At 43.5% G+C, this 27,986-nt stretch overlaps 2 protein-coding genes across 4 annotated transcripts in view; both read left to right on the top strand.

Annotated features, from left to right (window-relative positions):
* The window catches only part of TSPAN9 (tetraspanin 9), a 185,038-nt gene extending 180,822 nt beyond the window's left edge, over positions 1–4,216 (top strand). For all 3 annotated transcript variants that reach the window (XM_055711167.1, XM_055711166.1, XM_055711165.1), the window contains one exon: positions 147–4,216. In XM_055711167.1, the coding sequence (XP_055567142.1) occupies positions 147–218 (72 nt within the window). In that variant the 3' untranslated portion in view covers positions 219–4,216. The remainder of the gene's footprint in view (positions 1–146) is intronic.
* Positions 4,217–14,491: 10,275 nt separating this feature from the next.
* PARP11 (poly(ADP-ribose) polymerase family member 11) lies at positions 14,492–27,130 on the top strand. Its single transcript, XM_055712349.1, has 8 exons — positions 14,492–14,617; positions 18,697–18,825; positions 18,914–19,034; positions 20,267–20,342; positions 21,885–21,957; positions 22,045–22,175; positions 25,768–25,919; positions 26,364–27,130. The coding sequence occupies exons 1-8, from the start codon at positions 14,582–14,584 to the stop codon at positions 26,675–26,677; spliced, it is 1,032 nt and encodes a 343-aa protein (XP_055568324.1). The 5' UTR covers positions 14,492–14,581; the 3' UTR covers positions 26,678–27,130.
* The last annotated feature ends 856 nt before the right edge of the window (positions 27,131–27,986 follow it).

Raw genomic sequence — 27,986 nt, 5'->3', positions numbered from 1 at the left:
CCAAGTTGATGATCAGTGTTGAAGGCTGAGAAATATGACTAGTGTAGAATGACTTTTAAAACTACTGCTGCACTATGAACACAGGTCAGCAGTGCAGTTTTGGCAGCCTCCCTGTACTGAAGCCCTTATTCTTTGTTTCCCTTCAGATTCTTGGCATGGCCTTCTCCATGACGCTCTTCCAGCAGATTCACAGGACTGGCAAAAAATATGATGCCTAAAGCCTCTGAAACATTATCACACCAACCTTTCTGTCTCATAAAAATGAACAAAAGGAATGACCGCAAAGAGTATCAAGCCTAGCCCTGCTGAGGGAATCCATCCCATTGACCGATCTACTTTGTTTTTACTTGTTCAGTTATTATCACAACTTGTTATTTGACTCATTTTTTTGTCTGTTCACATTTGCCATTTATTTGCCAAAGAGGGGGAAACCCCCACCAAACAAATGGATTTTCTACACGAAATCATAGATCTGCTCTGAGAATGTTTCTGAACTTAAGAAAATGTTTTGCTCTACTAATCCATGCTATATGTGCAAAAGTTATGTGTGTTCAACTTCAAGGGAGAATTCTTCAGTCTTCCATTAAGTTTTCAACCCTCATGTCCAATTTACTGGGAGACTCGGAAAAGCCACTGTAACTGACAGTCCTAGGAATTGGAGCTGCTTTGCTTTGCAGCTTCTTGTACTTTATGGTGTATACTTTTTTATTATGATAATGGTGATGATTATTATGATGGATATAGCTTAGAATTTAGTTGCCTGACTTATAACTTCTTACTGGTTTTGGTTTTACACATTTATTGTACATTAATTTGGGAACCACTGTGCGATCTCCAGAGGACATGTTTTTCAAAGTTGACGGTTGGTGCAGGCAAATAAGGACATTTCTCAAGTCCACAGGGAGGCATCATCTACCTTTATCAGGGCCTTTGTGCCCTTACTGTAACAAAGGTGGTTCCTTTCAAATCAGAGGCTCTTTCCTCAGATGGAATGCAATGTCTTCCCATTGGAACATGTCGTGAGCTTCCTACTCCTGTGAGGCAAAGTTCCAATGCCTTTACTCACCCAAAGCAGTGTCTGGCTGCTTTGATGTCATGCTAGTTTAAAAGCTAAAAGAACTGACTAAGCAAGTTACTGCTCCCTGGCACGAAGGAGAGAGATTGCAGTCTGACCTACTGGCCAGCTGGAGCAGACTTCACAGATTGTGCTGTCTGTTTCAAAAAGTTTGCCCAAGGCATGGCATGCTGCTGGATATGCGGGAAGGGGATGGCAATTTGATGGCAACGTTGTCATGCCATGCCCTTCATTGAAGGGGTTTCCTCAGGCAGATGACAGCTGTCTCCTGAGCTGGGAAAGGTGGTTTGATCAAAGGTGACCAAATGATGCAGGAAAGGGGCAATTTCCAAAACAGGTCTCAGAGACAGTATGTGTTGTCACACCTTCAGTACAGAATTGGTTCTTGCTGACAGATTGCCAAGTCCATCCAGTGGGGTAGTTCAGAGTTCACTGCAATGCATATTTTTGCCAACATTCCTGTTAGAAAACTTGAACATTAATTTCTCTACTTTGAATGCTGCTTCATTGCAAGCAGCCCCCATTTACACCTAGTTGCAGGTTTTTGTTGTTTTGTGAAGGAAGAAGGAAAGGCTCAGATATTGGAGGATGTTCTAATTTAACCCCAGTCAGGGCTTGACTTAGCTCTGAAAGAAATACTGTTTTTTGTATTAGCAGCAGTCAGAAGTGACCTTCAGAGTTACCTCATCCAATGTCACTCTCAAAGGGGTACTGTCATCTATGAGAGAATAGGAGTTTACTGTAACATTATTGGGCTGAGTTTCAGAAACTATTGAGGATGGAGACTTTGTGCCTTTCAGAGCCATGCCATGCCAAACTATTCCTGTGGTAAACAAGTTTCTCTTAATATCCAGTCTGAACATTTATACTTTAAAACTCTGAAAAGATACCATTTTCATTGTATCGTTCAGCCTATCTTTTCCTTATGAGCTGAAATAGCTGTTGAGCCATTTCATATCTGGGAGGTTTTAGTCCCTTGTTTATCTTCCTAGTAGGTCCTGCATGCATCTGTACATCTGGCAGCAATAGTGTTTTGTGTGGCCAATGTGTCACTTTTTTGAGTTCCTATGAAATCAGTGTGACAGGAAGGAGTGTGAATGTGTGGGGGAAGAGAGATGAATTTGGGTGTCGCAGTGAAGGAGGTTACTATTCTCAGAGCATGGCCTTGCCCATATGAGCACAATGCCCAAAGTTTCACAGGGTTCTTGTTTCCCACTGTAGCAGACAATGCCATATGGGTTCAGCTATTTCACTTGGATTGACTTTGAAAGAGTCAGGGAAGAAGCACAGGGAAAGCACAGAAACTGAATCCAGTTTTACTTCCATTTCTAACAAAAATTGGGACCAGGAGCATGTGAGCCCCACTAAAGATGGATGTTCCATGTTGAAGAAGGGGCTCTGATGCCCAGTGTACTTGCTGCTACATGTAAGACTGTATCCAAAGTTGCTAAGATGCGTTCCCATTTTTGGAAGAAAAGACAGGACGATTTTCATCTGATGGCTCCACTGCATTCTCCCTTTGCATAGAGGTGCTGAGCTTTCTCTAGCGTTCAAATGAGCAAGGTGCAGGGCTGAGCAGGAGCATCATCGCTGTCCTTTTGGGTCGCACAGTGGTACCTGCCATATCTTAAATTTTAATCTGCAGTCAGTTTTTGTACAAAAAAAAAAAGGTAAAATATATTAGTGAAAGTAATAAGGAAATAAAAAATGTTTATGAATAACTCAGAGATGAAATGTGTAGTTGCAAACTCAGCTACTTTGCCTTCCATCCAAACTTATTTTTCTAGAATGCTTCATTCCATTTCATGATCTAGCAGCATAGATCCTCAGATCTTTTTTTAATGACTACTTTTGGCATTTTAAGCACAGTATTAGGCAAGATAGTTACACGAGCTTCATGTATTCATCTCTGGGAGGCCACCTACAGGAAGGGAGTCAAAACCAGGGCTGATCTGTGTCTCTAGCTGACTCTCTGACGTGGGAGGTGATGACAGACATCCTGGAAGGAGCAGAAAAGTAATGCCATTTTCCAGGCAACAAAAAACAGCCCTGGAAAGTGTGAAGCTGCATCAGTCAGTTTGTCAGAGAAGGCACTAACTGTCCTGTAAACTGGTCAAAGGGAGCTTTGGCTCATGTATGTATGCACTTTTTTTGCTTATGCTGGTGGGTGGCTGTCTGTATGTTTTCCCCAAATGTCACTCTGATTATTTAACTATAAGTTTTTAGCATGTTTTTAAATAAAAGCTGATACTGAGTAAAAGTATCTTTAATATACACAAATACTGATTTGTATAAATGCATACCTTTCTGTATCTCTTAATTCCTGAAAGCACAGTTCAAGAGTGTGAACGTGCTGTTTCTCTGAGTGTTCCTTCAGACTGTAGCATACCTGCTGTCTCACTGTGCTTCATGCTTGGAAGTTGCGGCAGAACTTCAACAGAGACGTAACAGGAGAAGAACCTCTACTTGAAAGCTGTTGAAGTAATAGCAGTGAGTTCTGTTCCCTCCTGATGGTACCAAGGCTGTTAGTTACAAGAAGCCCATGTGGAGGGCACTCAAAAGAAGCGCCCATAGCCAAGTAGCATATGAGATGATAAAAATAATGGCATAAATGTCTCAAGATGACAGAAGATGCCTTGTATATGTCATACATTGAGTTCCTGGGCTATGGTCATGTCAGGCCAACTCTCCTGTCCTGTGTTCACCCCTCATTTGTATGCATGAAATACAAACTCACACACAGGAAGGCTGCAAGCAGAGGGCAGCCGAACTGATTCTCATGATGTTTCTTGAGCAATGTATTGGCCAGACATAGAAAGGGCAAAAGGCAAGGAGGAAAATGGTCTTATCCCAGCAGATGGTTCTTGGGAGCAGCGAGGAATAGGACACACATAATTCTGATGTAACTTTTTTCCATAGAGTTGAGCAGCTTCATTCTGTAGCTGGCATGGGGAAACCTGGAGATTTTTGCCTATGGGCTACCCATCTGTTGTGCAGTAGATAGTAGACACTAAGAAACAACATGCCATTCCCACCAGGTGATGTTTGCACCACTGTTTCTTCTATGCAATACCTACTTTCGCCTTTATATAAAAGATTTTTACTAGGATTATACAAAAATAAAGGATTTTTTAAAAGGTGCTTCTTTGAGCTCATTTCTCTCCTAACCCCAACTACCACCAAAACCAAAAGGGGACAAAAACATTCCAAAAGGTGACTTGCAGAGATCTATTTCAACTTCTATGCAGTTAAAGTCCAGAGCTCTTGAAGCTATTGCATCTCTGAAAAGATCCACACCCCCTGGTTCTCTCCCATCCTCCTTCAAAACAATACTAAAACAGAAAGAGGTGTGAAAGAACAGCAAACTGCTTTTGAGAGCCTGGTAATATAGGAAAGTGTTTGCAAATGACCCAGAGAATATGAACTAGTCAAAGAGAGGACAAAGTAGTAGAGAGCTTGAAAGATGAGAGGACACTGAGAATTCTCAGAAGGAAACACTGACCTAGAGAAAGAACACAGACCAGCCCTTCAAATGCCAGGAAAGCAGATGGTCTGAAAGATCCTCAGATGAAACAGTGGAGTCAAGCAGAAGCCAACAAAGCAACGAACAGTCTGAAAGATTCAGGAAACAAAAAGTTTCCTCAGGGAAGACAAGAAAGCCTGTAAGTGCCCAAGGAAACAAAATGTAGCAGTGTCAAAGAGGCTAAGAACGAAATAGATAAGACAAAGGACTCTTCCAGAGAATACCAAAGAGGCTCAGTGATAACAAGAAAGTATCAGAGATATTAAAGGAGCTCCAGCATACCCAGTAGTACCAAGGGTGGCATCGGAGAAGACTGGGGGGGAAAAAGGCAGAAAGCTTGAAAGTCCCCCAAAGAGTAGTGTCAAAGAAGGGAAAATCAGCCAAACTCTGTACAAGACTCAGAGAATACAGAGTAGCCTCAGAGGCAAAGAAACTAGTAGAAGGCCTGAAAAAACCACGGTGAACACACCAGAGACCTTGACAATAACAAGAAAGTAGCAGAGATTCAGAAAGAGCACTAGGAGAGTATGCCTGCAGCTGCTAAGAAAGAGAGGCTAAAAGAGCAACTCATAATAGCCTTGGAGAAGGGAAGAAACAAACAGGGAGGCTGATGTCATTCCAGGAAAAAGAAAAGTTGCTGCTGAGATGCTATGAACCTTGAAGAGAGACTGAAACAGCCCCAGAAAACCCAGTTTAACTTCAGAGAAGTGGCAGGGACAGGGATGGGAGGCCGGGAGGACACAGCAGAAAGACTGAAAGTGCTCCAAAGTCCTCAGTGAGAGGAAGGAACACACTGAAAGCCTGAAAGGCAGCTTTGGAGAGGCTAATGAAGAAGTGAAGAGGTTGAAGGAGTCCCAGAGGACAGAGAAGCCTTGCAGACCCTGAGACACCAGTAGAAAGCCGGAAAGAACTTGGAGAAGACAGAGTAGTCTCAGAGAAGGTAAGAAAATAGCATAAAGCCTGCAAATGTGAAGGATAAAAAAAGACTAGCCTCAGAAAGGTGGAAAAAAGTAGGCAAGAAAGAGACCCAGAGAGCATAATGTAGCCTTGGAGAGGTGAAAAAATACAGCAAAAATACTGGAAGAATGCTGAGAGAGCAGAGAGCAGTCTCAGGCAGGCAAAGAAAGAAGCAGAGATGTTAAGAGTCCAAGGAGAACACACCGTACTGCTGGAGGACAATGAAAAAGCAGGAGACAGCCTAGAGGAACCCCAGTGCATGCAGTGTATGCTTAGGGCAGTGAAGCCTCAGCCAGTGAGAGGCTGTGGAGCAGCTGTCCTTCAAACAGCTGGAGGTAGTTCTTGTGAGGGTTTGCTCTGTGATCTTCCCAGGGGTGGAGATTAGGCTGACAAGCCTGTAATTCTGGGGGCTCTTTCTTGCCTTTCGGGGGAGATGTCCAGCAGAAGGGTGTGCTATGTACCTCTTAAAAATCATCAGGAAACTCCCCTGCTCACTAAGACCTCTCCAAGATGACAGCATCAGTGACTTTGGTCAGGTCCCTCAGCACCCTTGGTCACGTTTCAGGTGGACCCATGGACTTTTGTATAGCCGTTTTGGTCCCAGCATAGTCATGCTTCGCTGCAGGCAACGCTCCACATCATTGCCAGATTTTGCCATTAAGCCCAGGGCCCTGAGGCCTAAGAGCAGGCCTTACGCAAGTAAACACCAAGGCAAGGAAGGCACCATGTGTGTCCTTTGTCACCAGGTCTCCTGCCCCATTTGGGCTTTTTCTTAGATTCCCTTCTACCACCAATGTAGTCATAGGAATCCTCCATGTTGCTTTCCATGTTTTTCACTAGTTTCAACTCCAGCTGAGCTTTGGGCTTTCCAGCTTCCACCCCACCACACCCAGGCAATGGCTTCATTCCTCCAGAGCAGCCCAGCCCCACTTCAGCCTTCCATGCATTTCCTCTGTGCTATCAACCTCAGTCTGGTGGTCTCTGTCCCTCCATGCTGACATTCTGCCAGGCCTGGTAGACTTTCCACACAACAGATGGACACTTCTTGCGCTTTGAGAAGGTTGTACTTGAAGGCTGACCAGCTCTCATGGACTTGTTTGCTGTCCAGGGTGACTGATACGGGATACTGCCTACCAGATTACCTCAAGAAGCCAAAACCTGCTTTCCTGAAGTCCAGGGCTATGATCTTGCTACATGTCTCACTCCCGGCTGGGTGGACCTTGGACCTACACTGCAGCTTTGTTGGCAGTCCTGCCTCTATGTCAGAGAGCAGCGAGGGCTATCTGCTGCACCATGGAAGGCTAGTCAGGAGCAGAACACAATAACAAGGCATGCGCAAGTAGTGTCCTCACCAAGAAGGAGCCAGAATGCAGAATGGCAAGCCCAGGTCACGATGAGTGCCAAAGACAGCAGGTCACATGCAGCCAGCAATCCCCCAGCAAGTCCATAGTGACGAGGCAGACCCAGGGTCAGCCAGGAAGCTGAACTGGTGGGTCTGGGTCAGGGTCCAGGCTGTGCAGGTACAAGATCAGCCATAGACAGTGCTGCTACACAGCTGTGATACAGCACAGGCAGGAGCCTGTGGCAAGGCCGCTGCTTAAAAACAGTTCCCAAGAGAAAGGAGGGACAGGCCCACGCTCCTCCGAGCTTTCTTCCCAAGAGCTCTTGCCAGCAAAGGAGGTGGACTTGGACTCAGCCACCTAAACTCCAACTTAGCCAACTAAACTCCCGGAAGAGGGATGCACTTCAGGCCCTGACATGGTGATCCCATCTCCTACTTGTCCTGACTGGGCTCTCTGGATGGACCATGATGTGATTCATTACCCTGCCTTGGCCGGGACAGTCGGTGGACCCTGCTGTGAGGGCACCTGCTCTGCCCCCCACCCCCCCCGCAGTGGGAGCGCACCCTGGCCGCTGATGGCGTTGCCTGTGCCGTGGCCAGCCCCGGCTCCCCCCTTCAGCTCCCCAACTAAAGCGTGGGCACCCGTGACACCCGGCGCTCCCCCCCTGCTCCCCGTGCCTCCCCTTCTCTCCAGGCTTTGGTCACCATCCCCTGACGAGCCCAGGCTCAAGCGCCCCCAATTAGGCTGGAAGGGCCGCTGGAAAGCAAGCGCCTGCTGCACCCCTGTGCGGCATCCTGTGCCTCCACAGCTCTCCTGTTCCTCACGGGGGGGCCGTGGTCAGAAAAGCCAAAGCTCTGCCCACAACCCTGGCTGTGCGGTCAGGCCTTAACCCGTAGGGTGGGGGCCCTCCTGCCCAAGCCTTCCGTCTCCACTGGCATGACCAAGGAGAACAGCACCTGGGCTCCAGCGCCCTGCAGCCGCACTTGGTTTGTTAAGGTCTCCCTTGACAGTATCAGTGGTGCACATACGGATGAGCAGGCCGAAGTCCAGACATACCTTAGAGCTCTCTGTAACAATCTCAGTCCAACCTCTGTGCAAGGAACAGACCGTGTGAGGTAGCAAGTAAGGTCAGTAGATGGGTGCCTCTGTGCCGTGTAGAAGGAAGCCTCCAGCCAGTGTCACACACCGTTTCCTCTTGGCGGTGGTTCAGGCTCACCTAGCTATGATGCATCCCTTGACAATTCATAGCACCAGTGTTGTCCAGGGGGAAACAGTGGGGTGATGCAGCAAGTTGATTAGACCAAATGCTGGGATGCACGCGCACATTGGAGTACAGCAACATGCTGTAGCAGTGTGAAAGCCTGGCTGTGTGTACAGCAGAGAGATCCTGGAGGTGTCCTTTTCCCATTTGGTGGTGGGCTGACCCCCACTCGCAGCTAAGCATCACACAGTATCTCACTCACTCCCTCTCCCACCCCAACAGGATAAGGAAAGGAAAAGCAAGAAAGCTCTCGGGTTGACTGGTGCCCAGCCAGTCTCTGAGCAATGGCTACGGTCCCAAAATCCCTCTCATCTCATTTTTTTCCACTGAGCATGATATTATATGGCACTTGTGCCAGTTTGGGTCAGCTATCCTGCTTGTGTCCTTTCCAAATTCTTGCGTACCCCTTGCTTGCTGGGGGAAGCTGAAGGGGAAAAGAGAAAGTCTTGATGCTGTGCAAGTACAGCTCGGCAACAGCCAACACAGAGCTGCGTTATCAAGGCTGGTTTAGGAACAAATTCAAAACACAGCACCATACAGGCTGCTACAAAGAAAATAAACTCTATCTCAGTCAGACCAAGTACATTCTTATACATCATTTGAGTGCTGGTGGAAAGAGACAACATGAGGATACACAGAGATGTAGGATGTAATTTTGCTGCTTCTTTTTAGGGATGACTATCCTCTCCAGATTTCCCAGACAACCACAACCCAATCCCACAGCACACCATGTGGGATTTTCTCTGGTCATCTCAGTCTTGCTCACTACATCCCCCAGACACAGAAGAAACTACTGACAGCTGCTTCTGCTGCCCAAAGTAACTGGGAACAAAAGTGTTCCACAATTTTTTTTTTCTCTCCTCAGAGATAACCTTAGCCCAGCACAGGGAGCAAAGAGATGGAGAGGCTGCACAAAAAAGCCATTCCCTATGTGTTGTTCACTAAAAGGTCGGGTGGACAGGAATGCTATCTCCAGTCATTGAACAAGGTTGCAAGTAATCCCTGCATCCTTTTCTAGGTTGCAATGAATGGTAGAAGAGTAGTGCATCAGGTTATAGGAAAGCCTCTTTTTCTTTATGCATAGAACTAACCTTTATATTGAAATGTCAGGTTGATGGAGTCCAGTGCAGGCATGACACGTACCACTGGAGCACAGAAGAACTATGTATATAGTACACAGACTGTAAGAGAAGTATGGTGATGAGCAAAGTTTAGTCATTAGAAAAACACACGGAGCAGCGCTGCAGGGTCAGTGAGAACCAGCCCCATTCAGCTGTTTGTGTCACACCTGAGAAACCATGCTGGTGCTGGCAGACTCACTGGCTTTGAGGTTATCTTGTTCTCTGTGTTTTGGCTGTTTGGCTCAGGCCTCAATGTCATTATGCAATGTTGCAGTTAGCGATGCATGGCTGTGTTAGCCTAGAAAAGGTTGGAGTCCAAAATGAGTCCAGATATCAAGGTGTTGTGGTTCCCCTGGGCTCTGCTATGTCCTTCTCTAGAGGAAAAAACAAACAAAAAAAAAGCCTTCCAGCTCTCTGCCTTTCTGCCTCTGCTACAAGTGCATCTATTTGCATTTAAGTTCTCTTAATGTCAGCTGAAGGTTTGGGAACTTCCCGGACTCATCTTCCCTTCAAAAAAGAAGACAGGCTGAGATGCTGAAGCTCAGTCTATACATAAAAGGAGAAAGGCAACTGACAATTTCAAACAACCAAGTAATGACGAAGTATTTGGTATGAACGTGAGACAACTTGGGGGTGTGTGGCGTGGTGGTGGAATAAAGGACACCTAGGAATAGGAAAGAAACGTGGAAAGAGACAAAGAAGTCCCTTGGCTGTGGCCTCTGTTCTCCATGATTAAAGGATAGAACAGACACAGCAGACCACAGCTTTCAGTGAGTATCACCAAAAAAAAGCATCAAAGAATGTTCCCAGACCTTTTCCACTTCAGAGACTGCAGAATAGGCATACCTGGGGAAAGCACAGCACGAACAGGACTAGAAGAGCATCTTCTAGAAAACAGAAGGATGCAGGAAAGTCAGGTTAAGAAAGACCACGTAACACACCTAACAGCTCCTTGAACAACAAATCAAGATGATGCAGGCTTTCAAGGAAAGAATACACAATTGTTGCTTCTACAGCTTCTTCTATATATCAAGACCAATGCCATGTTTGAGGTGGACAGCCATTGCCTCCAAACGTGATGCTCTGTAATAGGTAGAATATCTCCTCATTCTCCTCTCTTGCCTCTGGACAACTGTATTTGTACATGTACAAGTTTGTGGATACCACAGGCTTCACATGCATCCTACAATTTCCTTTATGCTGCAATATATATGCCCGTCACAAAATCTTCTTTTTCTGCAAAATGGCAAAACACTTCATTTTCCCCCCCTATGGCACAGTTATCATATTGTTATGATTTTTTTGGCACATAATATTTATATTTTGTTCCTTTTTTGGTTGTTTGGTTTTTTGCCAGTTAATGCTGACAGAATTATATTTCATTATCATTTACATTATCAGTCAATTGCATGAATGCATCGTTACATTGCATATTAAAAATTAATCTACTGTGAAATGGCAAATACCAAAGACTCACCGACTTTTCCCTGTAGGAGAATGTATAATGGCAATTTACCTTCCTTGTGCTAGTGGATACATTCAAGGGCAGAGAGCTGCTATTCAGAAGGTCATAGACAAGCTGGAGAAATGGGCTTAGAGGAACCTTGTGAAACTGAACAAGGACAAAACCAAAGTTTTGTATGCACCTGGGAAGAAATAACCCGTGGCAACAATACAGGTTAGGAAATGACTAGATGGGGAGCAGCTTTTCTGCAAGACTCATGATCCTGGATGGAAAGCTGGATGTAAGCCAGCAGTGTGCCCTGGCAGCAGCGTGAGCCAGCTGCATCCTTGGCTGTAAAATAGCAGGACCCTACCCAGTAGTTCAAAGGAAAGGATTACCAGCATTTGTTAAACATCCAGCTGGAATAGCACATCCAGTTTAGGGCCCATTACAAGAATGGCACTGATCAACTGCAGCAAGTTCAGCAGAGGACCACCAAGACAGTCAGGAGGCTGGAGCTCTTGCCCTGTGAGGAGAAACTGATGGACTTGTCTTATTTAGCCTGAAGAAAAGGCTCAGGTGGGACGAGCTAACTGCAGTCTTCCAGTACCTACTACAGAAGTTACCAAGAAGACCAGGCCAGGCTTTTCACAGTGGTGCATGGTGGTAGGAGAAGAGACAGAAGGCTTAAGCTGTAATGAGAGGTACAAACAGGTATAGGGAAAACTTCTTCACCATGATGACAGCCAAGCATCAAGCACTGGAAGAGGCTGGCCAGAGAGGCTGTGCAGTCTGGATCCTTGCAGGTTTCAAGACCTGACTGGACAGAGATGTGAACAAGCTGACCTGATCTCATAGCTGATCCTGCTTTAAGCAGGAGGTTGGGCTGGATGACCAGGGTGCATTCCAACCTGAATCCTCTTTTAATCGCCTGACCAATACAATTAAAGAGGCATTATGTTATGGTACTGACTGTCATTTCCCTCCCTCTAATTTTCAGTGGCTTGGGGGCACTGTACTCATTATTTCCCTATCCAGGGAAAGGCATCAGAAGGAAGAGGGAGGGCACTCACCTTACAGGATTACAGTGAAAGGACAAGAGGCAAGCGCACTAGCTGCAGCATGGGAAATTCTGCCTGGAAAAAAGGAAAAAAGACCTTGTGCCCCTGAAAACAATTCAACAGATATGCCTGGGGAAAAAAAAAAATGGCTGGATGAGGAACTGAGCAGTCTAATCTAGATTTGAATTTAGGCTTCCTTTGGTAAGGAGACTGGATTAAAGAACCCCAGAGTCCTTTCAAACCTAGACCCTTCCGTGATCCTACGATTTATACATCAGGCAGTACCAGGGAGTTCTCTTTTTCACTTCCCTTTGACCATTCCCTGCAAAAATGCGTCTGCAACTCAAGCCATGCGGCCAAACCTCTCCAGTTTCTGCCTTTTTGATGCTTGAAGTAGAGGCTCATGATAATCAATAAATGCAATTAAGTCTTCTCCAGACAGGCTGTACACAGTACATAGCTACAGAAATCTTTGTATTTAAAAGGTTTTTAACTTCTTGTTGCTGTGAAGAGTCTGGCATTAGCATGTAGCTTCCTGAGAATAGTCATACTAACAAGCTATATTTTCACTGGAACTAAGGTATTATCGCAAAAGAGAGGCTTATGTTCTGTTATTATCAGTTTAAACGTACAAAGAAAGGGAAGAAACACAACATAGATCTCAACACTTCAAGGCACAGCAGCAGAAACCTCTAAAACTTTTGGCTGCTAGACAGCTGTATGTTGGGCTTCCGTAACTTCAGATACACTTAGAAATTCTGCAAAAAGCCTCATCATTATTTAAAAAATACACAAGCAGTAATAACAATAGATGATTCAAAGAGGCCCACATTAGGCATAAAGCACTGCCAGCATCTTTTCAAGCAAAAAAAGATGTTCAACAGACATTCTGCAACAGCCAAGGCAGAAACTGAATCCTCCCTTACTCCTATCCCACGTACAGGTTCATAAAGCAAGGCAGCACCGGCGGGATACATCCCCACAGTCTTCCTGTGCTTTCCAACAATGCCCATACAAGTATCACAGCTGGAGAAAAATGTCCCTGCTTCCAGCAAACCACTTTATTCCAGAAGCACCCCGTTCACACCAGTGAAATACCCCCAGTAATTCACCACAGGCCGCCTAACTTTTTAACTCAGAAAAAAACCCCTTTCCTAACTCTGCATTTGTAGGCAAGGTCAGCCCAGCCAGAATCTGGACATGCATCCTGCCTCACACTGTCACGGTTTAACCCCGGCTGGCAGCCAAGCACCACACAGCTGCTTGCTCACTGCCCCCCACCCAGAGGGATGGGAAAGAGGATTGGAAAGGAATGTAAAACTCCAGGGTTGAGATAAGAACAATTTAATAGGTAAAGCAAAAGCCACGCAAGCAAAGTAAGTAATTCATTCACCACTTCCCATGGGCAGGCAGGTGTTCAGCCATCCCCAGAAAAGCCAGGCTCCGTCACACGTAACTGTTACTTGGGAAGATAAACGCCATAATGCCAGATGTCCCCCCCTTCCTTCTTCTTCCCCCAGTTTATATACTCAGCATGATGCCATGTGTATGGAATACCCCTTTGGCTAGTTCGGGTCACCTGTCCCAGCTGTGTCCCTTCCCAATTGCCCATGCCCCTCCAGCCCTCTTGCTGGCAGGGCCCAAGGAACTGAAAAGTCCTTGATTTATTATAATCATCACCCAGCAACAGCGAAGAACATCAGTGTCCTGTCAACATTGTTCTCAGGTCAGAGCCAGAACACAGCACTGTACTAGCTACTAAGAAGAAAATTAACTCTATCCCAGCTGAAACCAGGACACCCTCAGAATCCAAGAAACTTTCAGTTCACCGGGGCTGTTTTTGGCATTGCTGCCCAGCGAACACCCTTCACACAGCAGGATGCGCTGTCACAGCTTTGCACCCCTTTATGAGAACTGCCTGGGGTTTTTAAGTGACCAGCTCACAGTCTGGCTGCAGACGGCTTTAGCAGGCACCACTGCCCGCTTTCCCACGCGGCAGCTCCCATCCCCGAGCCCCTGCACCGAAAGGCCGGGGTGAGCCACATCCACCGCTACGGCCTCTCATGTTATGCAGCCCTGGAGCTGCCTCTGGACCTCAGCTGCGCACAACGCTGCCCGGGGGCCCTGAAGGTGCAATTAAACACCTGCAACAGGCTGCAGTTCTTACTCCCTCTTCACATCAGGGAATTGCACCTCATGCCTGGTGTGAACGGTCACTTCTGCTGCCCTGCCCGGTGCTGACACGGGACCAGCTCTTTAAAACGCTCTCAGTACAGAATTACACGCATACCAGCTCACAAGAAAATTACGAGCTGTCAAAAGTTCCTTGGTAAAGCGGAGGCGCATTGCTGCCCAGGAGGACAACCGACAAACAGAAGCACTAAAACTCGAAGCGGCGGGGTCCGGAGCCTCGAGGGATGATGCGCTGGAGCCCGGCGCCGCCGGAACGACCCACACCGCGCGGCATCGGAAAGGCTGCAGGAGCCCGCACGGCTGGCAGGCGGCAGCTACGGCGGACGAGCGGCCCGCAGCTCTGCCCGGTACTCGGTACCCACCCTGCCAGCGGCGCGCCAGAGGCTCCAGCCCCTCCCACCCCGTCTCTCATTTGCCTACAAGGCCACGCCCCTTTACGTAATGGCCCTATCGCGCGCGTCCTATAAAAGCTGTTGCCCCGCCCCTTTCTTCTACCACCGATAACGGAAGCGCCCGGAGGCCGAGCGGTGACGCGCCCCGCTCACCGCCCCCCTACAGGCTTCCCCCCCCCCCTCCCCCCCTTCCCCCCGCCCCCTGAGCGGTATGTGGGGAGCGAGCCCCGGGGGGGCGGCCGATGCGGTGAGTGCGGGCGGGAGGGGGACGGGGACAGGACAGGGACGGGGCAAACGGCCGTTCCTTTCGGCTTTCTCCTCCTCTCCTCAGCCCGTCTCCGCAGCCGGCGCGCCCCGCAGGCCGCTGCCCCGCCCTGCCGCCCCGCCCCCGCCGGCCGGCAGGTTGGGGGGGGGGCTGAGGCCTCCGTCTTTCGGGGGCTTGCGGCCCAGCCGCAGGGGTGCGGGTGCTGCGCTGAGGTCGAGCGCCCCGCCGTGTCCCTGAGCCCCGACGGGCTCAGCTGCGGCGCTCGGGGGGGCCGGAGCGGTGGGCCCCCGCAGCGCGGGGCGGTGAGCGGCGGCACAGCGGAGGCCGCTGGCCGGGTGCCCCGCGCTGGCGCTCAGGCCGCGCCTGGCTGCCCCGCTGGCCCTGGCGCTGACCTCGGCCGAGCCCCCGCTGAGGCGCAGCCTTCGCTGAGGAAGAGCCGGGGAGTCCCTTGGCGCTGCCAGTGGGCCCAGCAGCGGCCTGTGAACAGTTGCTGTTGGTAGGGCTTTGGCAGCAAGCACCATCTGCCTGGTGGGAGCAGGCAGGCTGGCCCCGCGGTGTGCCTCTGGATTTGCTGCCATGCGGGTGCTGAGGCGCTGGAGCAGGTTGCCCCGAGAAGTTGTGGATGCCCCATCCCTGGAAGTGTTCAGAGTCAGGTGTTGGATGGAGCTTTGAGCGACCTGGCTAGCAGAAGGTGTCGCTGCCCATGGCAGGGGGATTGAACTAGGTGATCTTTAAATTTCCCTTCCAGCCCAAACCGTTCTGTGATTCTGCACACTGTAAAGCGTGTTTATCGTTCAAACTTTAAACTGTACCTCTCGAAAAATGAGGCCATGCATTACCAGTGGTGGTAAAGCCATTCAGTCACAGCACAACATACAATGAGCATTCATTCTATTTAGAAGGATGTTTTTGCTGTCAGAGTAATTGTGGTTAATTTGAGCTGTTCTGGTAACTCCTGGACCAGTAAAAACAATGCTAATAATGGGAGTTGAGAGGCCTTCTGTTAGGGATAGCACTGCTAATTACATTCTTATTGCTGCATCTTTGACAGTTGACATCCTGTCATCCAGAAAAAAACACTGAGCTTTTTCTGCTCACTGTGCGTGCATTCAGCATTCTTGGGACAAAAAGCAACCTGTTCCTTATAAATGGTGTGGGTTTCATTTTAAATTCATCAGTTGAGCAATTTCCTTCAAGCATTTTGGATTTGTATCACCCTTGAGAACAAGCTCTCTTGTTTTTATGGCTTTGTGTGTTCATGTCTTTGAATCATTCTTCCATACTTCTAAGTATCTTGGAATCTACCTTCTTACCCTGGACTTTGTGACTAGGGTAATGCATGTGGATTGAATGTAACATTTTTGAAAGTTTTTGTGAAACCATCTCCTTAGTAGATGGTTTATTCTGGAGGCTGCGTTGCACCCAGAGGAGTGCAAGTGTATTGATGTGGCACGTATGAAAACATGGGTTCTCTGGTTTTAACTTGTTCGAAAGGCATTACTGATTTGATTAGTCAGATTCAGGATCTAGAACTAATGTTGGGATGGACGAGGTCTGGCCATTTCAGGGGGAATATGAGGAAACTAAATGTTACCAAAAAAGCCTGAACTGCTTTACTCTTAGCTTTAAAAAAAAGTGTAAACTCTCTCGGCCTTCTCTCTGTACTAGAGAACACAGCCAAATACTCAAGTTGAAGGCAAAAGAGTATCATCAATAGATGCTGGCCAGTTGTGTTTGTAGAGGAATGAAGGCAGTTAATTAACATTGATAACATACAGCTGTGGGCTGGCTTCAGGGGCGGTGGGTTGGCTGACGTGGATAGTGTGCAGCTGTGGCTGGTTCCTGCTAAGTAGTTAATTAGCTCTGGGGGGTATGAAGATGAGACTGCGTGAAAAGAGACCTGGAAGAAGCAGAGGAAGGAGAGAGTGTGTGCTGGATGTAGGCGAGATAAGGAGAGGCTCTGGAAGAAGCAGGGGGCCTGAATGAGGAGTGGCTGACTGGAAGAGGAGCCCGGAGAAGGAGGAATCTGGATGCCTCAGAGGCGAGAAGCAGGGTGGACTGGCCTGAAGAAGGTGAAGAAACAGCATAGACAGTAGATGAACTTTTGAAACTTTGTGAGGGATTGGTGGCTGTGCTGGGGCAAGGCACGGGAATTACTTATTGAAGTTAACCTGGTATGGGATGGTAAAAGCCTTGTTGCAGCCACCTAGTCTTGCTTGTGCTGCAACAGTGCTTTAACACCAAACAACTATAGGCTCTGTGACTGCATTGCTGTGAGGAACAGAAGGGATCTTGGCAGATGCCCTCTGAAATAGAGAACAGTTTTCTTACCTCTTTCAAAGTATTTTTTCGTGCAGCTGTTGTATCTTCAGTGTAGTTGCGCTTGAACTTGAGGCAGCCATGTATGTAGCCTTGCGTAGGCTTTCATTTGTACCAAAGTAGATTTACACTCAGATTCCGCAGTTTAGAGGTGATGCGGAGTTCCATGTCTGATTCCTCTGTTTTCGAAGCATCTGGATTTTTGTAGCCCTTTGGAGCTTTTGATGATTAAAATACAGTCCCTAGCTATTACCACAAAGAGGTTTCTGGAATTGCTCTTCAAACAACCACAGGGGGCTAGCTTGGGAAAGACAAGAGGGAAGGGTAGCGCTAGAAGAAGTGTCTTCTGCTCCCAACTCCTGTCCCAGTAGCATTGGCCAGCCGGTGCCTACTAGTCTCCAGTATTTGCCTTCTTCAGGTCTCTACTTTTTTTCTGGGTTGATGCGTCCAGGAAACAACTGAAGCATACAGGATATTAAGTGGACATTGTTTGATTTGCTCGTGCTGAAGGGTGTTGTTCTACTTCTTGGAAGCAAAAGTTGAGGAAATCGTTGGGAAGAGTGCCAGCCTTAGTTAAGCAGTTAAGAGTGGATGAATTGCTGACCTTTTCTGGGAGTAGGGCAAGCTTCTCTCCCTGAAAGATTCCCCCCAAACTACTTCGAATTTTTGCCTGGGGGTTGGGAGCTGGGGATGGCAGAAAGAGTTGACATATTAGGAGATACATGCAAGTAGAGTCAAGTGTTTTCAGAGTTTTCAGGATTTAATTGATGAATGAAGAAGCAGCTGAAATATGTCAGGGACTGTAACGGTATTCCAGCCTAGCTCTTGGTAGGCTTGAACTTGTCTAGCTGCTGAATTCTGCAGACTGCCACCTGTTTTATGAAGAAGTTTCTCTTTCACTTGTTATGAACTTGACACATGCAACCTGTGATAGGAGTCTCCTTCTTATGTTGGAAGAAAATGTGATTTATTATGCCTTATTGGGTTTTGTCATGATTTTGTAGACCTCTGCTGCGTCCTTTCTTCAGACCTTTTTCTTCCATCCTGCAGTACCCAAACTATGGTAGTCACTGCTTGTGTGGAAGCCACTCTGGCTGTTGGTGAGAACCTTCTCTGAAATTATAAACACAGAGTATCAGTAGTTTCACTGTATCATTTTTAAGTGGGTGCATCAGTGGGGAAACAAACCTTCACGCAGGGTTGAGGAATAATGCATTGCGGACTTGCACGGTTAAATAATTATGTTCTTTGTCTTAGTTTTTTAATCTTTTCCTAACAACTTCTGATATCCAGTCTAATTTGTTCACTGTTGATGAGTACCTAGTAGATGTTTTCATTAAACATTAGGTGTAACCTCAACACCTCATTCCTGAGTGGTATGAAACTCTGAGCCTGTTGTGTATATATGAATGGCTGTGCTTATGTGACCATCAGTATGAAATTTAGCACCTTTCTTGGATCTGATAAAGCCTATAGTTCTTGCCTTTGTGTTTTACTGGCGCACTTTCAGACATTCGAGAGAGTTTTGAAAATACTTAAAGGATAATACTGGATAAGTAGCAAATTGACAATTTTTCTCTAAACAAGAGAAGATAAATTTGCCTTCCACCTGCCAGGCTTTTTTTTTTTTTTTTTAAGCATAGCAAAATCACTTTATTTTTCTTTTTTATGAATTTCTCAAATAATGCATTTTTTGTGAATAGTATCAATACTTTTTTTGTGTATGTCTGTGAATGTTTCAGGAAATGCTTCAGAGAACATCAGAAGATTTTTTGCCAAAGATGGAAAGTTCAGTTGAAGAGATGGATACCTCTGATACCCAGTGGGGCTGGTTTTATTTGGCTGAGTGTGGTAAATGGCATATGTTTCAGGTAAATACATATTAACTGTGATGATTTCAATACATCAAATTAGCTATTGCTGAATTTGTCTAAATGTGCTTTTTCATTTATTTTGAAGACTGATTCAAACAGTCATTGCTCTGTTAGCAGTGAAGATATTGAAAGGAGCTTCCGAACAAACCCACGTGGTTCTGTTTCTTTTACTACATCAAAATTTAACTACACGCTAGACTTCTCAGGTATGTATCTTTTCATAAAGTAAATTTAAATAATAGAAGGTGTTTGATACACCAGTTCACTTGTTCGTTCAGCAAATTATTGTCCTCGTATCCCATGCAAAAACTTGTGATGGCAGAGGTTGTCTTTACTGGATAGGAGTTTTTAGAAGCAGCTGCTGTGTTACATTTTCTAGCATAGTTTATTAATAAAAAGTAGCATGTCTTTTTTAGTAGCACTCCATGTTAGTGCCACTTCCCTCAGGCCTAGTGGTATGTAGCATACGTCTATGGGACTGGGATGTTTGAACCTTTTTTCTTTAACATTCAACTGCTTGTAAACTTGAAAAACCTCTTCCATTCAGAATCTTTATAAGAAACATTGATGTGAAGGAAGTTTTCTGCAATATACTGGCATCAGAGCGATTTAATAGTTCAGCAGGTGGTTGAAGCCAATTTTGTTGTCAGAATAACAGGGAGATAGGCAAAGAGATTTTCTGGTAGATTGTAAAGGCCTCACTTATAGCATAATTAGAATCCTGTAATATTCTGTAATTTACAACGTAAGTAGCTAACTATAAATTAATCTGTCCTTTGTTCAAAAGTGTCTTCTAATGACATCTCTTTTTTTTTTTTTTCTTTAACACTTCCATTCACAGATTGTTTATTTTCTGATTAAATTATGTAATGGCTATATGCTTAAATAGAAGCCTCTTTCCAATCAAAGAAAATAATATTTCAAATACAGAAAGTGGGGACTGAGTAAAACAGTGATTTACTAGGAGTAAATTTGTATGTAACAGTATAAGGAGGTTTATGTTTTCACGTGTTGAAATGTCTGTTTAAAAAAACTTTTTGTTTTGCATCTGGAATAAAACCACTAAATGCAAATACTAAAGACTGATTTATGTTATCGTTTGTAGGTCATGGTGTCTTGCATTAAGAATGTTAATATGCTTTGTCATCCTAGTTGTATTAAAGTCAGTGGGGGTTTTGCCAGGGATCTAGTGGGGCTGAATGTGCATTTTGTTTGTGTAATATTTGCACATTTTGCCAACTTGTATAAATGACAGTGGTTCTGAGGCAACTATTTAGAAACATTTATTGAAAATGCTGATTTGTTAGTTGTTGAAATGGGAATTCCTGTCAAGCAACTGTGAGTGTAGTAATGTTAATTTTAAAAATGACACTTAAATGTTTCATATACTGTAGATGAATTCCAGAAACATTCACCCTAATTCTTCTTTTATTCTCAGTTATGAAACAAACCAACCTAACAACCCTTAAGCAACGTCCAATAAAGCGAGCTCCCTTTTCTATCAGTGCTTTCAGGTAAGGAAATAAAAGGAAGACTCCTTATTTTATGTTATTCCTGATTCTTCTAAGTAAAATGAAACAAATATATTTATTTACTTTTTGCATCAAACAATTGAACCAAGGTGGGAGTGCAAGTCAAGAAGGAAGACATTTCAGAGTAGAAGAGTGGCAAAATAATTTTTAGTTTGTTTTTTATCTTTTTTTCTGAGAAAGTAAGGAACTTGTAGTGGGAGAGGCAAGGCATACTGAATACTGACATCCTTTGGCAAGGTTCTTAAAGCTGTGCCTGACTTTAGTCATTGGAGTTCCTTGCTGTAAATACCTGTTGAATCAGAATTGCTGTGGAGAAGCAGCAGCAAAAAATGGAAGTTTGTTCCATCGTAATAATGACTTCATAAATCATTTAGAAGTATTATTGTAACAGCAAAAAAGTGTTATATTTTCTTGCCTCTGTTTTGATCATTTTCTCTAAAGTTACTTGAAATTACAAGAAATTGCATCATAACAACCAGATTGTTTTATGAGCCTAGTTGCTTTAGATTTTTTTCTTACCATTTGATCAGTCATTAGATGTAAAGCTGTGCTGTTGTAAATCTGATACTCAGTAAACAATAAACTGATCTATGCAGTGATACTACCACAGGTAAAATTGACTATATGGAATACGTAGGTTTTTTTCCCCCATAGTTTCTTAAAAATTATGATAGTTCTGAATTGCAGTCTGTTTTTACTTTCAAAAAGAAACTTGGCATTTGTAATAAAAAATGAACGTCAGTGTAAAAAGATTGCTACTACAGGAAGGTGTGTTTTTTCAATGGATATTTGCTGAAGAGTGCATGCAGCAACACGGCAATTCACTTTTGGGTTTTTGTTTCTTCAATAACTGCATTCAGTACTCTCTTTTCATGTGATGACACCATTCTTTACTTTCAGGAAATCCCTTCTTTTAGTCCCGGTTTTAAGGCTTAAGAGCTGCTTTGTATATGGTGTATATGCTTAGAACGCCTTTCTGAGCGTTTGGTTTTGTTTTTTTAAAAAAGAAATTAAACTATAATTTTCGAGTGTGTATTTCTAACATGATGCTTTTAAATACCTCAAATGAGGGCTCAGTTTCCAGAGGCTTAGGCTAGTTGTAATTCCTGACAGTTTGGAATGTTCAGGCTATGTGTACACTCTTGCATTTCTAAATTAGTGTTACTCTTCTGATGTTGCGGACCTTTCTGACAATCTCTTCTGATTTATCTTCCTACCTTTTGTTGGGTAGATGGTGTATAATTTTTGTTATGTTTTATATCATTTTATATTAAAACTGTTCATTGCTGTGGTTTATTTATAATAAACTAAGCCAGAATCTGAATACAAATTAAGATCTCTTGCCTTTGACCTTACCTGCTGACAACAGCCTTTGTTTGAATTAAAACCCTAAGTAGTTTTGTATAAGTTCTGTGGGGTGTTGGTGGTTGGGTTTTTTGCGTACTGTGTTGTTTGGAACAGGATTTTGACAGGAAGAAAATGCCTCATGTCTTTCATATGATGTGTTTTTACCTTCCTTTGAAGTTTCATCTGTGAAAATGAGGCTATCCCTATGCCTTCACACTGGGAGAATGTAAATACTGAGGAGCCATATCAGGTGAGAGCTGGAATGCCTGTTGGTCAAAAACATTTGATAATGAAGTAATGCACCGAACTGAAATCGTGCTAACCTCTTTTTTTCCAGCTTATTCCATTGCAAAAGAAAACAAATGAATATAATGAAGTTTCTAGTCTCTTTGGAAAAACAATGGATAGTCACCGAATTAAAAGAATTAAGAGAATACAAAATCTAGACTTGTGGGAGTTTTTTTGCAGGTGAGATTATTTCTAAAACCAACAGTCTTAGGATTGTTAACAGAGAAAATCGTGAAGGCATGCAGCAGAAATATGTTTAATTGCTTTTATTATTAATGAAAATGTGTTAATCTTTAATTTTTTTTAATCTGTATTCAAAATTCCGGTTACAAAACTCTGTAGTTTCTACAGGTGCAGAAGTGTAATACTTGTAGAAATGCATTAAAACGTGGCAGTGCTAGGTTAGTGGTTGGACTCGATGATCCTAAAGGTCTTCTCCAACCTAAACAATTCTATGAATCTAATTGTAAATTTGGTTATATTTAGCTGTTTAAGTATTAAGGCTTATTTGCTTGGCCTTGTGTTTCAACATCTACCTTTCTATAAATAAGTTTCTGTAAAGGTGTATTTATACCGTCTTAATACCAATTTTAATTTTTGAGGGTAGGAATAGCAAGCAGTCTTGAAACCAAATGTCTTTTGAGTCTCCAGTGTAGATGTCAGAGGGAGGCAGGGGAAGACCTTTTTTGATTAGTTTAGGAGCTAACAAATGATGTCATTTGGAGAGTGTATTAGTTTTCCTGACTGGTCAGTGAGTAGAATTCATGGTTTAAGAACTCTGAATCTATGGATGCTGTGCTAGAATATTCTCACAGTATGAAACTGAGAATGGGAATTAGAATTTCATATGTTAGGAGCATTACAGTATCTCCATATAACTATCAAAAACTATGGTATTTTTAAATACGTGTATGGTATAAAAGTATATGGAGAAAAGTTGTTTTGGCTCTAGAAGTTTTTTCCTTTCTCAAAAAACCCTCTACAATATAGTAACAATGAAAATTGTTAGAGTAAGTGTGTGCAACTGGAGCTCAGCTGCCTTTCTGCTGTGGGTAAAATAAAGCCTTGGAGTAGATGAGCTTAGGGACATGAGTAAAGAAATTACTGTCTTGGTAGTATATTACAAAGAAGTAGGTATTCCAGTATTTCAAATTCACTTAAAGTTCTTTTGGTGTCCTGTGTGGGAAAGTGAAGGTAACAGAAAATGAATCGTAGTCTAGCATATTTAGGTTTGTGCATCGCAGTTTGGAGTTGTAGAGGAGCACAGGAAGCAGAAAGCAGTGTTTGTCAGTGAGGTTGCTGAGCGTCTTCAGAAACAGCCTGTGTGCTTGCATGTGTACAAAGAGCCTGTCTCTGGGTGTTTAGTTTTGCTTTAGATTCTCCATTGAGTGAGTTGGCTGTATGAGATCCTTCCAAGTGGTGGATCAACTTAATTTTGTTTTACCGGATTAGCTTATTGCTGCTGGTGGAAAGTGCTAAATCAATGTTTTTTAGAATGGACTCCTCAATTTTTGTTCCAAATCAACAAAAAATGCATGGCATATCTGCATTATGCAGAACCACTTTCCTAGCGTGCTCAGCGTATTCCACTACTTATGAGGAACAATTGCTACTTAAACTTTTGTGGTTTTGGAGAAGTGTTTTGTTTCGGGACTGAATTTGAGCATTGCTTGAATGATTATTTGCATGGTTGTAGCGGTCAATACACATTTACCTCTTAATTTCCCCCTATTAATGACTATTTTAAACTGGTTTTATGAAATCAGCTGGTCAGAGATAGTGAAGAACTGTTACAGAACATTTTTGAACAATTGATTATTCATCTTTTCTATAAATCTGTTCTGTTCCTCTAGGTTACCTTCATACTTTGTCAGAGATCAGCAGCCATCAATAGAGGGCTGCTAATAAAATTTTGAGTGTTCAGCATCACTAGCCCGTAGCTCAGAGGTGTTGCCTTACACAGGTAGTTTTCTCAAAATGCTTGGCTCCTGGGTTTTGTTGAATTGCTAATGGAACTTGAGGGCCTGGAACCTCCCTGCCTCTGACACAAAATGTCACAAATGAGATTAGTGAAACCTCCCAGATGCCCTTGTGATTCTAGTGACGTGCTGGTTTGGAAAGCCATTGTAGGTGAAAAACAGACACATAGAAAAAAATTGAAGTTTCCAAGTGTCATGGTTTAACCCCAGCCAGTAATTAAGTACCACGCAGCTGGTTACTTTCTTCCCCCTAGCCCTGGTGGGATGGGGGGGAGAACTGGAAAAAGGTTAAACCCATGGGCTGAGGTATGAACAGTTTAATAATTGAAATAAAGTGAAATATAATACTACTAATAATTATTGTGATGAAAAGGGACATAACAAAAAGAGAAATAAAACTCAAGGAAAAAAAAAGCGATGCACAGTACAGTTGCTCACCAGCCACTGACCGATGCCCAGCCAGTGTCTGAGCAGTGATTCCCGCTCCCCACCAACTCCCCCCCCAGTTTGTATACTGAGCATGAGGTCATATGCTATGGAATATCCTTTTGGCCACTTTGGGTCAGCTGTCCTGGCTGGGTCCCCTCCTAATTTCTTGTGCCCCTCCAGCCCTCTTGCTGGCAGGGCCTGAGAAACTGACAAGTCCTTGACTCTGTATAAACACACAGATGTTTTGGACAATAAGCCAGAATAAACCTATCTTTCAAGCTAAGTACTGCAAGATTTTAACTTCTGTGAAATGTACTTATTTATAAATCATGCACATTTGCAATGTAATGCCATTAATATGATAAGGACTCTTTGCTGCCTGTCTCTTTCCCTGGGACCTGGTTGACAGGACTTCCTCAGGCTACATCTAAGCTGCAGGCCCTCAGAATGCTTCCCCAGTTCAAGTGTGCACTCCAGTTCTAAGCAGGTTGCTTAATTTGATGAATCAAAGTACTTGGCACAGTGCCACATGCTCTGTGGCTTTTATAGGAAGAAAATTTGGGTGCACAGACAAGAACAAAGCTATGATGCGCTCCGACTTGCTTTTGTCTGGATAGTCAAGGGATCGTAACTATGAGCTTGGTGATTTAGACACAGCTTCAGAGTCAACTTCTTCATGGATCTTAGGAAAACCCAGCTGACAGTCACTTAAAGATTGATGGAAAATATATCTGTGCTGTAATTGAAGATGTGCTATGCACTTCTGCCCATGAGACTAATATAGATTTACCTGTAGTATAAGGGTTTTTTCAGAACTCTAGACCAGTGTACGACTTCGCTCTTTTAGAAAGTATGTGAACCACAAATTCAGAAAAACATTATGAAATGATCACATTAAAGTAACTTTACCTAAAAATTTAGGCAGTTTTATTTTTAGTATTTTTGCTTGTTTACCTGTGCAATTACACTTTATAATCCACTATGTTATTCCTCCCACCATGCTATTTAAGTACGTAGAGGAAACAAAATGGGAGGAAAAATGCCTTTCATTTAAAAATGTATCTGCAGAAATTGACCATGCTGAAACTAATGCCAAATGAACAATGTTGATAAAATTGCTATAAAAGACCTTTATTCCTAATCTTTGTTTGCTTCTGAAAATAGTCCACAGCATCTAGAAGTGTGTGATTTCTGAACACGTACCTTACGAATTCTGATCTGTTTAAAAACTAGAATCATCTAGACGCTTGCAAAAGTGGCATGTGTGGTGTGTTTTAGGTCTGTTCCCTCTACAGTGTTTTCAGAGTAGTAATGTAATATGATCGTACAGATGTGTGTAACGTTGTGTTGTGTGTTCTCTGTAGGAAAAAGGCTCAACTAAAGAAGAAGAGAGGGGTCCCAACTATTAATGAGCAGATGTTATTTCATGGCACCAGTAATGAATTTGTGGAAGCAATATGTATTCATAACTTTGACTGGAGAATAAATGGAATGCATGCTGCTGTGTATGGAAAAGGTACGACAAAAATACTTACAACAGTTTGGTAATCTTAACAGTTCAACATTAAGTGTTCCCTATAGTAAGTTCTTTGTGATGTACTCCCTGTGTTCATCCCAGAGCTGTTTACTATAGTTCTGCTTTTACATCAAGTGTAATTAAGGCAGTTAAGATGCAGTAAGGAATTCAAATTGCTGCAGCTGGCTGAAAAGACCATGAAGCATGGGGAAGGGATGCCCAACAAAGCAGTGTTGATCACAAGACAATTTCTCTACTAAAACATTCCCACTAAAAATATTTGGTCATGTTGCTATAATCTGACAATTTAGGAAAGAAAAATCGAATTACTAATGAACATAAAAGAACAGACATCTTTCATCATCTTGATACCTATGTCCATGCTCTAGTAGTTAAACTGTCACAATAAGAATGTCACCAGACTTTTTTTTTTTTATTTGAAAGGGACCTATTTTGCAAGAGATGCATCTTATTCCAGTCGCTTCTGCAAAGAGGACATGAAGCATGGAGATACATTTCAAATTCATGGTGTGAATCTGAAGCCTCATCTGCATAGACCAGATAAAGTCATGTTTCTTGCTCGTGTACTAACTGGTGACTATATCAGTGGTGATTCAAAATACATGAGGCCTCCTTCAAAAGATGGAAGTTTTGTGAACTTGTATGACAGCTGTGTGGATAACACCTGGAACCCAAAGATCTTTGTTATCTTTGATGCCAACCAAATCTACCCAGAGTACTTAATAGAATTTTGTTAAGCTCGAAAGGAGCTGAACAGAATATTGTTTGTGTCTTTTTTTGATACTTTTGTTCCTTTTGTAAAGATAACAGTATAAAAACATGAAATGTGAGAGAGGTGAAGGAAAAGCTAGCATATGTTCATGGAGGAAGGAAGCTATCAAACATTCAAGGCAGGTTGTCGGGCTGTTTTTAAAAATCTGTAAACTTTACTAATGCATTTTTCAAATGTAGCGACTATTACAAATTTGAAATTGCTTAGTGAGCCTTAAATAGATTGGGCATTGGTAAGTTTACAAAGGCAAGGTTTATTTTCTGATTTTTTTTTAATGTATTACAAGTATTTATTCATGTGGTAGCAATTTACCTGTAACATAATATGCCTATGATGACACTAATCTTTTATAAAGATTGTCTGTAGAACATAACAATCACAAAATCAACAACAAAACCCCAGGGGACTTGGCTACATATGTATGTATGTCTGTGTTCTGTAGTACACTTTGCTTTGTTTGGAGGCCTAATTTTATTTTTTTTTTTTAGTAGGTTTAGAATGCAAACTATCTGGAGAAAACTGATGAAGGAGCTATAAATTTTACCGACTCCATTATGTTTAACTTAAGCTTACAGTAAATGTACCTACAATTATATACTTGCAAGATTACAAAATCCTTGCACTGGGACTTGAGCTTTTGATTTGATGGAAACGATGCCCATAAGCTCTTGTGGTCAGTTGTTTGGTGTGTAACTGTTGAGCTCGGTGCTGGGGCATCAGCAGTGCCATACACCTTCCCGAGTTCTTGTCCTGTAGGATTTTTGCCCGCTTACTATCGTATACATATGCACGCACTTGCATTCGTGCATCTGTGCTGCTGGGATTCTTGCCTGGTCAGGGTTTAAGAAGCACTCAGTGCTCATCTACTTGCTGTTGCAGAGGACAATGTTTAGACTAATTTTATTGGAAATAATTCAGTTAAACTGACAATGCAAATTTCAAAAGATGCCATCCTTTAATTTTTGAACACTTTAATAGAAAGCTTTCAGAAACACTTGTATAGATCAGGTTTTCATAACTGGTATGGTTGTAAAGCTGAAGAATATTTTTTCACATGTAGAAAGAGCAAAAGAGACAATAACTGGGTAAAAAACTTGAGTACCTAATTACATGAAGAGCCTGAAGAAGGGGCTGTTACAGTGACATGCGCTAAAATGTTAAATAATTCCCTAAGAAATTGTGTCCCTAGTGCTTTTCTTTGTTAAAGAACCTAAGGAGCACCAAGGGCCAAGGTCTAAGTGGAAGCCTTTCCAAGCTGCTTCTTTGGCTATGAC

The sequence above is a fragment of the Falco cherrug genome, chromosome 5 (assembly GCF_023634085.1).
Source record: "Falco cherrug isolate bFalChe1 chromosome 5, bFalChe1.pri, whole genome shotgun sequence".
In the NCBI taxonomy this organism is placed as follows: domain Eukaryota; kingdom Metazoa; phylum Chordata; class Aves; order Falconiformes; family Falconidae; genus Falco; species Falco cherrug.
This window is presented reverse-complemented; position numbering and strand designations above follow the sequence as displayed.